This window comes from Saimiri boliviensis, chromosome 2, assembly GCF_048565385.1.
Source record: "Saimiri boliviensis isolate mSaiBol1 chromosome 2, mSaiBol1.pri, whole genome shotgun sequence".
NCBI classification, from domain to species: Eukaryota; Metazoa; Chordata; class Mammalia; order Primates; family Cebidae; genus Saimiri; species Saimiri boliviensis.
In genome coordinates, this window is record NC_133450.1 from 74496822 (window position 1) to 74511012 (window position 14191).

At 45.4% G+C, this 14191-nt stretch overlaps 1 protein-coding gene across 5 annotated transcripts in view; it reads left to right on the plus strand.

Moving 5' to 3' along the window:
* Nucleotides 1–14191, plus strand: part of EML1 (EMAP like 1) — a 220703-nt gene that overhangs the window by 49472 nt on the left and 157040 nt on the right. The window contains exon 1 of one of the 5 annotated variants that reach the window (XM_074393597.1): nucleotides 7134–7306. The exons of 1 other annotated variant lie outside the window; for it this stretch is intronic. In XM_074393597.1, coding sequence (XP_074249698.1) covers nucleotides 7240–7306 — 67 coding nt within the window. In that variant the 5' untranslated portion in view covers nucleotides 7134–7239. Of the gene's footprint in view, nucleotides 1–7133; nucleotides 7307–14191 lie in introns of those variants that run through there. 3 more of the 5 variants (XM_039469107.2, XM_039469105.2, XM_039469106.2) reach the window with 3 other exon arrangements.

Sequence of the window (14191 nt, forward strand, 5' to 3'; positions counted from 1 at the left end):
CCACCCAGGTCAGACCTCTGAGGTTACTGTATGAAGTTCTGGGTACCTGAATTTCAGGATTCAGGATAAAAGGATCTGGTTGGGTGGGATGGAGATCTCTCCAGACAAGGGGTCTAGAAACAATGTCACATGGTGGACAGGGAGGAAATGGAGAATGTCGCCCTGGAGAAGATGTGCGTTCTCCTGTTCTCTTCCAGGCATTTGAAAGCCTATCATGTACAATGGGCCACCACTTTTGTCCAGTGTTCATTTGTTCACTCAGCATTTACTCACTGCCAACTACATTCAAACTTGTGTCAAGCATGATGGGCATTAGGGGCATATGATTTCCCAGGAGAGACAGATTTGTACACAAGTTCCCACAAGGCAAAGCAGATTGGCACAAGGGCAGATGTGCTCATGACTGCAAAGGCCCTGCTGACAGGGCAGCTCCTACCCTGGCGGGCAGGGGAGGTGGGCACTCAGACCTAGGGCACAGCACTGGCCAGAGTTCAAAGCCTTCAAGTGCACAGCACCTCTGAGAGTTGTGAAGAGGAGTTTTTAGAGAGCACGGTGGGGCAGGGGTATGTTGAATGCCAAAGACGGCATTTGCAGCAGGAACGCAGACAGATTGAAGTCCATGCCAAGATGTTTGCACTTAATATGGTAGGCAGCAGAGAACAAAAGGACATCAGTTAGTGCCTCTTTGGGTAAGTTAACCCTGGAGTAATGAGGCCAGACTGGGTAAACCAGGACACAGGCTACTGTTGCAATGTTCCAGAGGAGATAGAAGCCAGAAGCAGAAGACAGGGAGATGAAATTGACCAGACAAAAGTAGGATTGGTGAAGAATGCTTTGGCAAGTGCAATTTGGGATAAAAATAAACAATGATCTTTTTAATAATTGGAGTGCTTCAGATCTGAAAGGGGCAGAATGACCATTTGTCTGGGATGTTATAGAAAGGACAGCTGCATCAGCAAGCGGGTTGGAGGCCACAGAGTTGAATGTTCCCTTACAGTTGTTAGAATCAGTGATTTCCTCTCACTTTGTGGAGTAACGATTTTATCATGAGAAGCTATATTTTATATTTTAATATCAGTAGTGAATGGTGCTACATCTGTGGAATAGCTAATTCTTGACTCTGAGATTCCCTTTTTTTTTTTTTTTTTTTTTTGAGACACAGCCTCGCTCTGTTGCCCAGGGTGGAATGCAGTGATGTGATTTTAGCTCACTGCAACCTCCGCCTCCCAGGTTCAAGTGATTCTCCTGCCTCAGCCTCCCAAGTAGCTGGGATTACAGGCACCTGCCACCATGCCCATCTAATATTTGTATTTTTAGTAGAGATGGGGTTTCAACATGTTGGCCAAGCTGGTATTGTACTCCTGACCTCAGTTGATCCCCCTGCCTCATCCTCCCAAAGTGTTGAGATTACATGCATGATCCACTGCACCCGGCTTGTCTCTGAGATTTCTATACTAACTGTATTGATCTTCTCGGACTCCCTTAAGAATGTGCCACAAACTGGAGACTGAAGCAGCAGAACTTTATTTTCTCATGGTTCTGGAGGCTAGAGCCAAGAGTGGGCAGGGCTGGATTTTTCTGTGACCCCTCTCCTTGGCTCGCTGGTGGCTGCCTTCTCCCTGTGTTTTCACTGTATCTTCCCTCTGTGTGTAGCTCCGTCCAAATTTCCCCTTCTTAGAAGGACACCAGTCCTACTGGGTTCTGCTCCAGCCTAATGCCCTCATTTTAACTTGATTACTTCTGTAAAGACCCCATCTTCAAGTAAGGAAACCTCCTGAGGTCCTGGGGGTTAGGACTTCAACAGATTAATTTTGTGGAAGACACAATTCAACCCATGATATAAACTGAAGGTCAACTTTCTCTGCTCTTAGAGTAAAATCAGAAGCCCCTGACAGGATCTCCAATGCCCCATGCAAGCAGACCTCCTCATCTCCTGCCACAGTTTGCCTGACGTGGCTGCCCCTTGCTCTGCCATGGCTGTTCTGGTAGCTTCTTTTCCTCTTCAGTCCAGTTCAGACCCTCAGGAATAATCTGAAATCCTTCCTCCTAGCTTTGTTCCTTGGTGCTTATAATTTGTATTTATACATCTATCTGTATGATTATTGTATGTCCGAAAGTCTCTTAGACTGTGACTATGACCTTCAAGAAGAAATGCCTTGTATTATATATCACAACTCAGCACATGTAGATACATTTTAAGTAAAGACCAATGTTTCCAGTGCAAATACTCATTCTTGTTATGCCCAATGCACTCTGATATTCTCTATTCCATTTCATGCTAAAAACTGTGTTAGAACATACGCAACAGCCAGGCATGGTGGTGTGCGCCTGTAGTTTCAGCTGCTTGGGAGGCTGAGGAGGGAGGATCGTTTGAGCCAGGAGTTGGAGGTTGTAGTGTGCTCTGATTGCATTTGTGAATAGTCACTGCACTCTACCCTGGGTGACATAGGGAACTGTAAAATACCTCTCTAATGTGTGTGTGTGCGTGTGTGTGTGTGCACACATGACAAGTTACCATTGTAACCACTTTTAAGTGCACAATTATAAAGCATGAGCATATTCACATTGTTCTGCTACCGACACCACCATTCATCTGCAGAACTTTTTCATCATTCCAAACTGAAACTCCACCCCCATTAAGCACTTGCCTCCCATTCCTCCCTCCCCATAGTCCCGGGCAGCCACCATTCCACTTTCTGTCTCTGTGACTTTGGCAACCCTAGGCACTTCATGTAAGTGGAGTCATAGACTATTTGTGCTTTTGGGGACTGGCTTATTTCACACCACATAGTGTCTTGCAAGGTCATCCATGTAGTAGCATGTGTCAGAATCCCCTTCCCTTTTAGGATGAAATAAGGTTCCACCGTATGGACGGACCATTTTGTTTAAGCATTCATCCATCAGTAGATACTCAGGTTGCTCTCACCTTTTGGCTATTGTGAATAATGCTGCTATGAACGTGGGTATACAAATATCTGTCCAAGTCCCTGCTTTCAACTCTTTTAAGAACCTAGAAGTGGAATTTTCTATTGCTTTCTTTTTTGTTTTTTCCTTTTTTGTTCTTTGAGACAGCATCTCCCTCTGTTATCTAGGTTAGAGTGTAGTGGTACGATCTCTACCTCCTGGGTGCAAGCAACTCTTGTGCCTCAGCCTCCTCAGTAGCTGGGACTACAAGTGTCCACCACCACGCCTGGCTGATTTTTGTATTTTTAGTAGAGACGGGGTTTCACCATGTTGGCCAGGCTGGTCTTGAACTCCTGACCTCAGGTGATCCACCCACCTTGGCTTCCCAAAATGCTGGAATCACAGGCATGAGCCTCTATTTCATTTTAAAACGTGCCAATTATGACTCTTTAATTGACCTCACAGTCCCCTTCGGTTTGGAAAGCACTGTGCTCTACGAGATACATCCCCACCCCCAGGCATAGGCTTGCACTGTGTAACTGTTTTGGGAAGAGTGTCAGATTAAACAATAGATGCACAAGGCTGCACATTTCTGGGTGATTTTTAAAAATGGCTTCTCTATGAATAAAGGCTACAGAGCTTTCACTTTCCTTTCTCTTTTTCACACGCTGTATAAATACTGCTATTAATTCCACTGAACACTGTGGTTATATCGTCCTAGAGAGTGCACATCATTTATTACAATGACAACATTTTTGGGGCCAGGCTATAAATTATCTCACAATGGCATGGAATATCAGTCTGTTAAAATGTTTAGGCAAAAACATCACACATTATAAATTAAGTTTTCAGAGATTTTTCTTGAACTTTCTCCATAGATCTTTTTTAATGCTGTGTAGATTATACCTAATTGACTTAACATGAATATCATTGTAATTATTCTAAATTTAGCTTTTTTTTTAGAGTAAGATTTTACCATTGCGGGAAAAACATAGCTGTGTAATACTCTAGGTTAAGAGAGTAATAGTGATCTTTATCATCTCAAAAGAAAGTGGAATGAGTTCTTAATTGTCTTATTTGTAACTTTACTCTAGTGGAAATAATATCTCTTAAGAAAATCTCCAGCTCAATTTTGCAGCTGAACTTTTAAACAGATGTCTCTTTTACCATGTCTCAATTGTGGTCACCAAATACCATAACATTAAACATCAGGAATGCTAACATTTTCTTTTTCTTTTTGAGATGAGGTCTCACTCTGTTGCCCAGGCTGGAGACGGGCTTTGCCCAGGCTGCACTGTAGGAGTGTGGTGGTGCAATCATAGCTCACTGCCACCTCAACCTCCCGGGCTCAAGTGATCCTCTCACCTCAGCCTCCCAAATAACTAGGACTAGACGCACACACCCCTATACCTGGCTTTAAGAAAACCATCTTCTAATCATTCATGATAATTACTTCAAGTTCAGAAATGCTACACCTCGGCTTTTTGTGGTAATTATCCAACGTATCATAAAGTATAAAACTGCAAAGTGGAGTAGAGAGAGCGTGAAGACTGGAATAGACAGAGGGAAGATGTGAAATGAGGAGGATGAAAGGTGTACCTGGGTGTTAAGCCTCACCCTCTGAAAGCCTCTTCTCCATAGCACCTGCCTCTTGCTTTAGAGAGGCAGAGAACCCACCTGTGCCTGAGGGGGCAAGGGGATCCTTTATCTGGCCTTCTGCCAACTATCTTTGCCCCCTTTGCCCCCAATTTCCTTTCCCTGCCAAAGTTTTTTCTTTTCTTTTTTTTTCTTTTTTTTTTTTTTGTGACAGGTCTTATTCTGTCATCTAGGCTGGAGTGCAGTGGCATGATGTTGGCTCACTGCAACCGCCACCTGCTGAGCACAGGTGATTCTCCCACTTCAGCTTCCCAAACAGCTGGACCATAGGTGTGCACCACCATGTCTAGCTAATTTTTTTTTTTTTTTTTTTTTTTGTATTTATTTTGTAGAGACAGGGTTTCCCATGTTGCCCAGGCTGGTCTTGAACTCCTGGACTCAACTGATCCAACCACTTTGGCCTCCCAAAATACTGGAATTACAGGCATGAGCCACCACGATTGGCTTTCCTGCCAAAGTGTTCTAAAATGCATGTACATGTCTTTTCCCTTTGATATCCAGCGACCTATTTTCTCACCAGGGTGCTCCATGTCACCTGGGAGCCCTCTGCCACCAGACAGAAGGGCCTTACCCCGGCCTCAACCTTCTTGAGCCTTCCTGCGGAGAACCCTGTGAAAATTCCCACTGGAAGCTTTCTGTGGGAGACAATGTCCTCTGCTGCTTCTCCTGCCTCTCAGACCATTCCTTCCCTCTCCTTTGTGGAGGCTGTGCCCCAGCCCCTTTCCAATTTTCCATTCTCTTCTTTAGAGACATCATTTACAACCCCTTTGCTGACAACTCCCAAATCTCAATTCTTTCTCTCCAGTTGCTACAGGGCACTTCTAATTGGAGGTTTCGCTGTCCTCGCTTGACCTTCCTGTCTTTCCAGCTGTATGGTCCTATAGCAACTTCCCTCTGGCGGGACCTTGGAGCCTCATTTCTGGAGCACTGCAGACATCCTGGGCTGTTCCAGCAACAGGCCACTCCCTAAGACAGCTCTCATCAGTGGCCTGCCTGTGTGAACCCTCCACGCGTCCCACCGGGTCTGGTTCAGGCTCCTCTGCAGCTCTTGGGGTCCCTCTCACCTGGCCCCTTGCCCTCAGGCCAGTCTTATTTCCAGCTTATCTGCACAATGTCTGCAGGCACTGTTCCTTCTTTCCTCACTAGCACTCTCCTGCCAGCTGTCCTTCATCCACCCAGTCACAGTCAAACCCGCGGCACCTGTGGCCCTTCGGCCTCCACCCACAATGCAAATTCCCCATTAATAATCCTGCTAGGACAGGGATAAGGTCTTAAACTTCCCCCTCTGCCCACAGCATGTAGCACTAGTCCTTACTAACCCACGTGCTAACTGTGCCACACACAGAGTGACAGAGCCTGTCCCTGACCTGCCATCTACCGATGTCCAAACTGGGCTTCGGAAGGACAAGCCTGTGACCCCAGCGAGGCCTAGGAGTTTCCCTAACTCTAACGTATTATTCACTTCTTATTTCACCTACTGTGTTCAACCTGCACAAGATAGTACCTACAATTTCAGAATTTTGCATGGAACTGTATAATGACTATTATGCAGCAGGAAGTGTTAACGTTCTGCAGTGTCTTTGGGACCAAGCCCACTCTTGGGAAAGATCATCCATTTTATATATTCTAATTTCTTGCTTCCCCACTTGTTATTTGGAGCATCTTTACCTACTTCAAGCCATGGGTATAAAATGCAAACCATTAACTGTATTTATATGTGTACAGGCTGGCAAAGTTACAAACTCATGGATCTGTGTGTTTCTCCTACTGCGCTGTCTTTCCCCTAACTCTTGGTCTCTTTCTGATGTAGAATAAATTGATTTCCTTAGTCCTGTAGCGAGTTAACAAGCCTGTAATGTGACAGATCTGTATCCCAGGGGCCGACCGTAGGGAAACCACAGAGCGATGTTTCAGCTGCGTCCTGTCCTCAGCGCGGCGGACTTCCAGCCTGGTGCGAGGATGGCCTCTCTGCCCCAGTGTGAGAGAAGGTTCGAAGGTTCGAGCGGACTTGCCGGTCCTGTGCTGCTTCTCAGTGAGGGCCTTGCTGCCGCGGAAGAACGTGCAGACCCAGGGGCGCGCCGGTCGGATGTGGCCCGCAGGGAGCCGCGGCGTGGAAACGGCCGAAACGCGCGGGCGCGTTGTCCATGTTTGGTGGTGGCGCTGCCCGCGGACGCGGGAACAGCGCGTCGGGGGCGGGTGGGCCTGGGCGTCCGCGACGGAGGTCAGCCCGGCCCCCCCAGGCCCGCTCTCTCCCAGCGCCGCTTTGTCCCCGCGCCCCCTCAAGGGCCTCCCGCAGCCTCTGGGCCCCCGAGCGCGGAGGCGGGGCCTGGCCGAGGGCACGGCGGGCGGCAGAGGCGTCCCGTAGCACGCAGGCTGCCCGGGCCGCACTCCCCGCGGGGGAAGAGGCCGCGGGCGCCGCGAGGCTCGGCCCCGCCCCGCCACGTCCCCCTCCCGGCCCAGGCCCCGCGGCCGCCGAGGCCGCCCCCTCGCGGGCGGAGCGGGCGCTGGGCTCGCGCGGCGGCGGCGGGCCCGGGGTTGCCATGGTAACCGGCAGCAGCAGCCGCCACAGCAGGGCCGGCCCCAGCGCCAGCGCCGGTCGCGGTCGGGCTCGGCTCAGTGTGTGGTGAGCGGCGGCGGCGCGGCCCGGCCGGGGAGCGGGCGCGGCCCGGCGGCCTCAGCATGGAGGACGGCTTCTCCAGCTACAGCAGCCTGTACGACACGTCCTCGCTGCTCCAGTTCTGCAACGGTGAGGGGCGGCCGCGCGGGGCCGGGGCAGCGGGCGGCTGGCGGCGGCGACGGCGACGGCGACGGCGGGGACCGAGCCGAGGGGCCGAGGCCCGGCGGCCGCGGGCGAGGCCGCGCAAAGTTGCTGCGGAGGGGCGCGCGGTCCCGGTTCCCGCCGCCGGCGCATTGTGCTGGGGCCGCGGGGCCGCGCGTCGCCCCGGGCCGCCCCGGGGTCCCCGCCGCCGCCCAGGCTCCCGGCACCGGCGCACGGATCCCGCCGGCTCCAGCACCCGCGGAGCGCGCCCGGGCAGGAGGCGCGTGGGGCACAGGGCGGCGGGGAGGCCCGGGCAGCCTCCGCGTTCCGGAGAACGTGTTGCTTTTTTGCTTCCCAAGTCACATCTGTTTGGAAATGATTGGATGAAGAACTCGGGAAACAAATCCATTAGTAACAAAACCCTCCTGCGAGGATGCACGCAGGGTTTGCTGTAGATGGACCCCCAGAACCCATTCAGGTCTACTTTAATGAAATCATCACAGTTTAATACAATCTAGAGCTTTTTAAATGGAAAGCCACAGTGGACCTGGCCTCAGTGTTGCTTCTTATTTTGTTTATGGGATAATTGATTCTTTTTTCTTTTCTTTTTGTTTGTGCGATTTTACAGGAAGGAAACATTCATATCCACCAATATGGCATCTTTTTAAGAATATGAAATCCTACATGCTTGAAAGATTCAGTCTCATTGACAGGGTTGAAAAAGATTTTCACAGCACACTGAATATTTTATCAGAACATGATGTGTGATAATTCATGCACAAAAGTTAACCACACTTTTTTTTTTAACATGTTGGATTTATTGCTTCATCAAAGGGCCCCAAAAGCTTGTTAATGGGGGGAAAATGTGTATTTGATAGAATTTGCTGAAGTGCAGTCGGAATAATTTTGAACGCTAGACCCTTTGATAACCGGAGCAATTGATTTTGCTATTGTTTTGTGATTTAGGGAAACTTTTCTTGTTATTCGACACCTGTTTGTCACTGTAGCAGTAAAGAGTAGTGAGTGTGTTGGTTCCTCCTCTGCAGTGGTGTTTTTATCTCTGGTGAAGTGTATCATCTTGTTCATGGTAGAATGTATACTCTGGTAGCTTCTGTAGCTTATACTTCACATCTGAACCATTTGTGGGCCTTGATGAACTTAGTCATTCGCTTTTCAGTGGAATTAAAGTTTCCACTCTCTGAATTTAACGCGTTTCCAAGAGCAGAACACCTGTGTTTTTGAGCCTCAGAAAGTGTTGAGGGCAGGTAGAATGTATTTGGTACGCTGCTGGGTCCCTGGAATACTTCATAGTATAGAGTCATGGGAACGGTTTTGCTCTCCAGTAGGTTAAATAGATCCCTTAATTAACATTTTGAATAGTTTCCTTAATTGACTTATAATCAATCATATTCAAATTATTATTTTTGATCTAAAAAGTAGGTACAGCCTCCCATATGCTTATGGTAGAATTCTCCCTATGCTGGTTGGAAAGATATGTGGCTGAAATTTGTATTAAACGACTTTGAGGCATCAGGTCTTATGAATCTAATCCGAGGGCATGCTATTGACAGCTTGATTTGAGATAGGAAAATGAGCTTAGATATTTTTATTGGAGCAGTTGGTTGGGGGCCTGGTCATACTGTTCCTAAGTAGCAGTTCAGTCATAAAGTTGACCTATACTTCTATTCATGAATGTTTCAGTTTTTGGTATTTTCCTTTCCATTGCCAGCTTAGAGATATTGGCATGGTATTTTACTGGTATTGATGTCCAGAAGAAAGTAAAAACCAGCTCTTCTATTTTGTAGGGGTAATGTTTTAAAGGAAAAAACACCTTAACTAGAATCAAACAGTAAGATCACTTTGTAACTATTGAATTACTTTTCTCAAAAAGCTCTTGGCTCTGTGTATTTGTTATTTTTTTTTTTCAGGTCGTTGAATAAAGTTTAAAGCAAGAGTGTCCTGTGGGGCAGAAATGAATGTTAACTGGTGAATCTTAGGCAACAGATGTTTTGATGTAAATTATTTTAAAAGGCTTTTATTAAGTGAAAATATAAATGAATATGAGTCAGGTAATTACTATGATGATTCAGTTAAAGCAGTGGATGACCAAAATGCCATTTCACCAGGAACTAAATTAAACATTTGGGTATTTCATTAGCTACGTTGGCAAACATTTTACTTCTTTTTAAATGAGAGACTTAGATTACAATGGCAAGACTACAGCAGCATAATACATGAACTCATACATTTTCATATGTTGAGTATGCTTCATGTGGTGACGAACTACAGAATCATGGTTCTACATTGACTTTAGAAAATATAATTCGTACGTGTGGTTTGGATGACTGTCATAGTTAACTTCTTTCTGGCCAAATAAAGACAAGATATGGGAGGTTGAGGTGGGAGGATTATTTACTTGGAGCCAGGAGTTTGAGAGCAACCTGGGCAACATAGCAAGATCCCCTCTCTCTACAAAAAATGTTTAAAAGTTGGCTGGGTATGGTGGCTTGAATCTGTAGTCCTAGCTACTAAGGAGGTTGAGATGGGAGGATTGCTTGAGCCCGGGAATTTGAAGCTGCAGTGAGCTATGATTGTACCACCGTACTACAGCCTGGGTGACAAAGTGAGACCCTGTCGAGAGAGAGAAAGAGAAAGAGAGAGAGAGAAGGGGAGAGGGAAAGAGGGAAGGAGGGAGGGAGGGAGGGAGGGAGAGAGAGAGAGAGAAGATAATGTATAAATGAGAAGGGGGAAAGAGAAAAGTTTGTTCTAATGAATGGCATTTCTGCCTTCCCTTATACTTTTTCTTGGTGTCTGTCCTTGTAATTTGTAATGGACATGAAATGCAAAGTTAGGCAGTATTGAGCCTCCTGAAAAGGCTCACCGTCATCTTTCAGGAACTGCCTTTCTCATTTAAGCAGAAAATGTGTGCATTGTTTTCTTCAGAGTATTTAAAATCTGTAAAGTGAGCTAGAAATCACAAACTTTCTCTTTTATTTTATTTTATTTTTTTTGAGACAGATCTTCTGTGACCCAGGTTGAAATGCAATGACGTGATCACAGCTCACTGCAGCCTCAGACTCCTGGGCTCAGGCAGTCCTATCTCAGCCTCTCGAGTAGCTGGGACTACAGGTGCACGCTACCATGCCCAGCTCACAAACTTCTTTTAAGGCTGAAAAAAAAAACAACCTCCAGGTGTTTTGAAAAGTGAACAATAGCTGTCCTTTATAAGCCAATTTATGATTTGGGAAACACTCCACATTTGCTTCGAAGCCTCATTTTGAGGTAGGTGGTGTTAGCACCCTTCCTTTCCATCTGAGGAAACGGAGGCTCAAAGAGATTTGGCAACTTTATCAGGCCACAGAACTAATAAGGGCTTGGATACCAGTCTGAATCTGTGTGTGTGTGTGTGTGTGTGTGTGTGTGTTCGTAATAGCTTTGTTGAAATATTTACATACCATAAAAATACATTTTTAAAGTGTACCATTAAGTGCGTATAGTATGGTCACAGAATTGTGCAGTTGTTACCACTCTCTGATTTTAGAACCTTTTCATTGCTCCAGAAGAACACCGGTGCCTGCTAGCAGTCACTCCATGTTCTCCCATTGCCCTCACCCCTGGCAACCATTAATCTACTTTCTGTCTTTATAGATTCTGGACATTTTATGTCAATGGAATTATAGAATATGTGGTCTTTTGTTCCTGGCTTCTTTCACTTAGCATATGTTTTAAGGTTCATCCATGTTGTAGCCTGTGTCAGCATGCCATTCCTTTTTATGGCCAAATTATATTCCATTGTGGGGGAGATACCACACTGTTTAAATCTGTTTAAACAGAGCCTGTTGCCCAGGCTCCCAGGCTGTTGATAGGTTATTTGGGTTATTTCCGCTTTTTGACACCTATCAGTAATGCTACTGTGGGCACTCACATGCACGTTTTTGTGTAGACCTATGTTTTTATTTCTCTTAAGCAGATACCTCAGAGCGGAATTGCTAGGTCATAAGGTAACTCAGGGCTTTACATTTTGAGGAAGCAGTCTGAACTTTTTGAAACCTAACTATCAAGCCCTTTTAAAAATTATACCTTTCTGATAAAAGCATAAGTAATTAAGGAAATGGATGAAGGAGAAAGAAGTGGGGGCAAGTAACAAAATGTTGCTCATGCTTTTCCGTGAGTCCTTTGGATCCTTGGATCGATCACAGCTCATCAAAATGAGTCACTGCACAACCGCACTTGGTTGCCATAGGTTATAAGAATCTCAGCGGCTGAACGAACCTGACAGGTCATCTCATCTCATGGTTTACTTTCTTAAGCCTTTGAGCTGTTTCGTCAAAGTAAAGGTTACCCAGGAACCCAATGGTAAAGCGGACAGATACAGAGCTGCCCTAACTGAAAAGGACGGGGAGAGGGCGGTGCTTTGGCCCACCTCTCTTTCCCCCACCCCTCCAGCTTGAAATCTCTGCTCTGTCGGGGAAGCTGGAAAGGCTCTTCAAAGCTGAAATGGCTGTTTAACCTGTGCATGAGCATTTTCAAGAGACTAGAAAGTAACTACCTCTCCAGGCAATCCATTTTTTTCTCCAGACGGTTCAGAATGTCACTTCCTACAAGCAGTGAAAATTCAGCTGACGTTCTGTCCCTTGGGTCCATAGAGAATAGGTTTAATATCTTGTCCCTATACTAGATTGTCACATGTTTGAAGACAGTCATTATAGTTCTTTCTCACATCTTCTAACTCTTAAGATGTAATTTTAGACCCTTAATCATCTTAGTTGCCTCATCTGCACCTGTTTCCTTTTGTCTCTCTTCCTTTCTTAATTTGATACAACGGAATGTGATATTCCAGGCATTCTACACAGAGAAGAATGGAATAGGATACATTACCTCCCTTATTCCAAAGTCTACCCTTCTTTTTTCCCTTTTTTTTTTTGAGATGGAATCTCGCTCTGTTGCCCAGGCTCCCAGGCTGGAGTGCAGCAGTGTGATCTTGGCTCACTGCAACCTCTGCCCCCTGGGTTCAAGCAATTCTCGCGCCTTAGCCTCTTGTCACCATGCCTGGCTAATTTTTGTATTTTTAGTAGAAATGGGGTTTTGCCATCTTGGCCAGACTGGTCTCGAACTCCTGACTTCAGGCGATCTGCCCACCTCAGCCTCCCAAAGTGCTGGGATTACAAGCATGAGCCACTGTGACTGGCCTATACTTCTAATAATGCAGCCTAAGGTTGTATAGGCTCCATTTCTTGTCATGTCACATTATTACCTCTCACTGATTTTCAACTAAAATTCTTGTCTACTTTACATGTACTACGGCTAAATCTTTTCTTAAATTTAATCACCTTTTTTTTTGGGGGGGGGGGAGTTTCTTCCAACAGGCAGAGCCCTGTTAGATCACAACACCATTATAATCTGTGTTATAATGCTATAAATAATCCCAGCACTCATATAAAATATTTCAGCATTATAATCACATGGAAGTTGATTATTACCATAGAGGGTTGTGATTGTGGTTAATAGCCTTCTTCCTTCTTGCCTTGGAAGGTGTCATGAGAGAGTTATCAGATGCCCTCTAAGGCCTGTCCAGAGCATATCTGCCAGGTCCCACATCTGGCCTGGCTTCTCCTGCAGGCACTGCCTGTTGGTGACTACGATGGGTTGAGCCCATACGACCTGCCCAGTTGTATTTTGAAATCACTGTAATAATCTTTTGAGCGACTGCAGTTTCGTTTTTTCTAGTTTTGAAATGGAACGTTGTTTTAATTTCTAAACTATTTTGGAACTTAAGAATAATGTGTTTAATAATCTTAAACATCTTTTGGCATCTCTAATACTGATGACTTTCTCTTAACTATGATTATGGTAGAGTTTTCAAGTTGGCACATTGATGGTTATAAAGTACATAGTTGGATTTTAAAGGAACACCTGTGAGGAAATTATCCAAACTCAAGGCAGTGAAGTATTTTCAGGCCTCTTTTGCATTCTCATGCGGTGACAGAAGACTGATGGAGGCATTCTGTGACAGCAAAATCAGAGGCAAATGCTTTCATGGAAAAGTGCAGAGCAAGCACCCACGCTGAGCAGGAATTTCTGATTGGTGTACTTGGTGCTACACCCAGCAAGGGACTTATTTTATAGCCAAACCGCAACCATTTATGACATCATAAACAAACTCATGCATTTGGTGGAAAAAAAATCACACAACTGTGCTTAAAAATAACCATTAATTGGTTATTGTCAATATCTGAGATAGTATAGACCTTTTCATATATTCTCTTAAAAACATTTCAGTTGAGTGAAGTTTGGATAAAAGAGGAGAAATTAACAACTCTGTTTCTAGTGTTCCAGCTTGTTCATACTATAAAACTAGTAGTGTAAAAACCTTAATCATGGATAACATTGAAAACTGAACATGAAAGCATTGCCCTCTCAAATAAGGCAGTCTCTCCAAGGACTTAAAACCAGTGGCATTTTGTACTACTCACAAAAGTTTCTTTCCAGAACAATTATTCATCCTTCACATTCTATCTAGCTCGTTAATAGAGGGTTTCTAGTATTCGTAAAATGTTTTAAACACTTTCAGAAGCATTACTAATTACAAAGAAGAAGTGTGTTGTAAACTCTGCAAACTATATAATTATTATTGATACCACCCCTCATCCCAGCATCATGTTTTTCTCACTGGATGTTTGGCACACGGATTTCATTTCTGCTGAAGGCTGCACATTCATTTGAATGCAGTCCAGGACTGGGGGTGTGCTTAGGCGTCAGCAGGAACAAGTGCATACCCTCTTGGGTTTACTATTATTTATTTATTTTTGATATGGATTTTTGCTCTTGTTGCCCAAGCTGGAGTGCAATGGTACAATCTCTGCTCACCGCAAC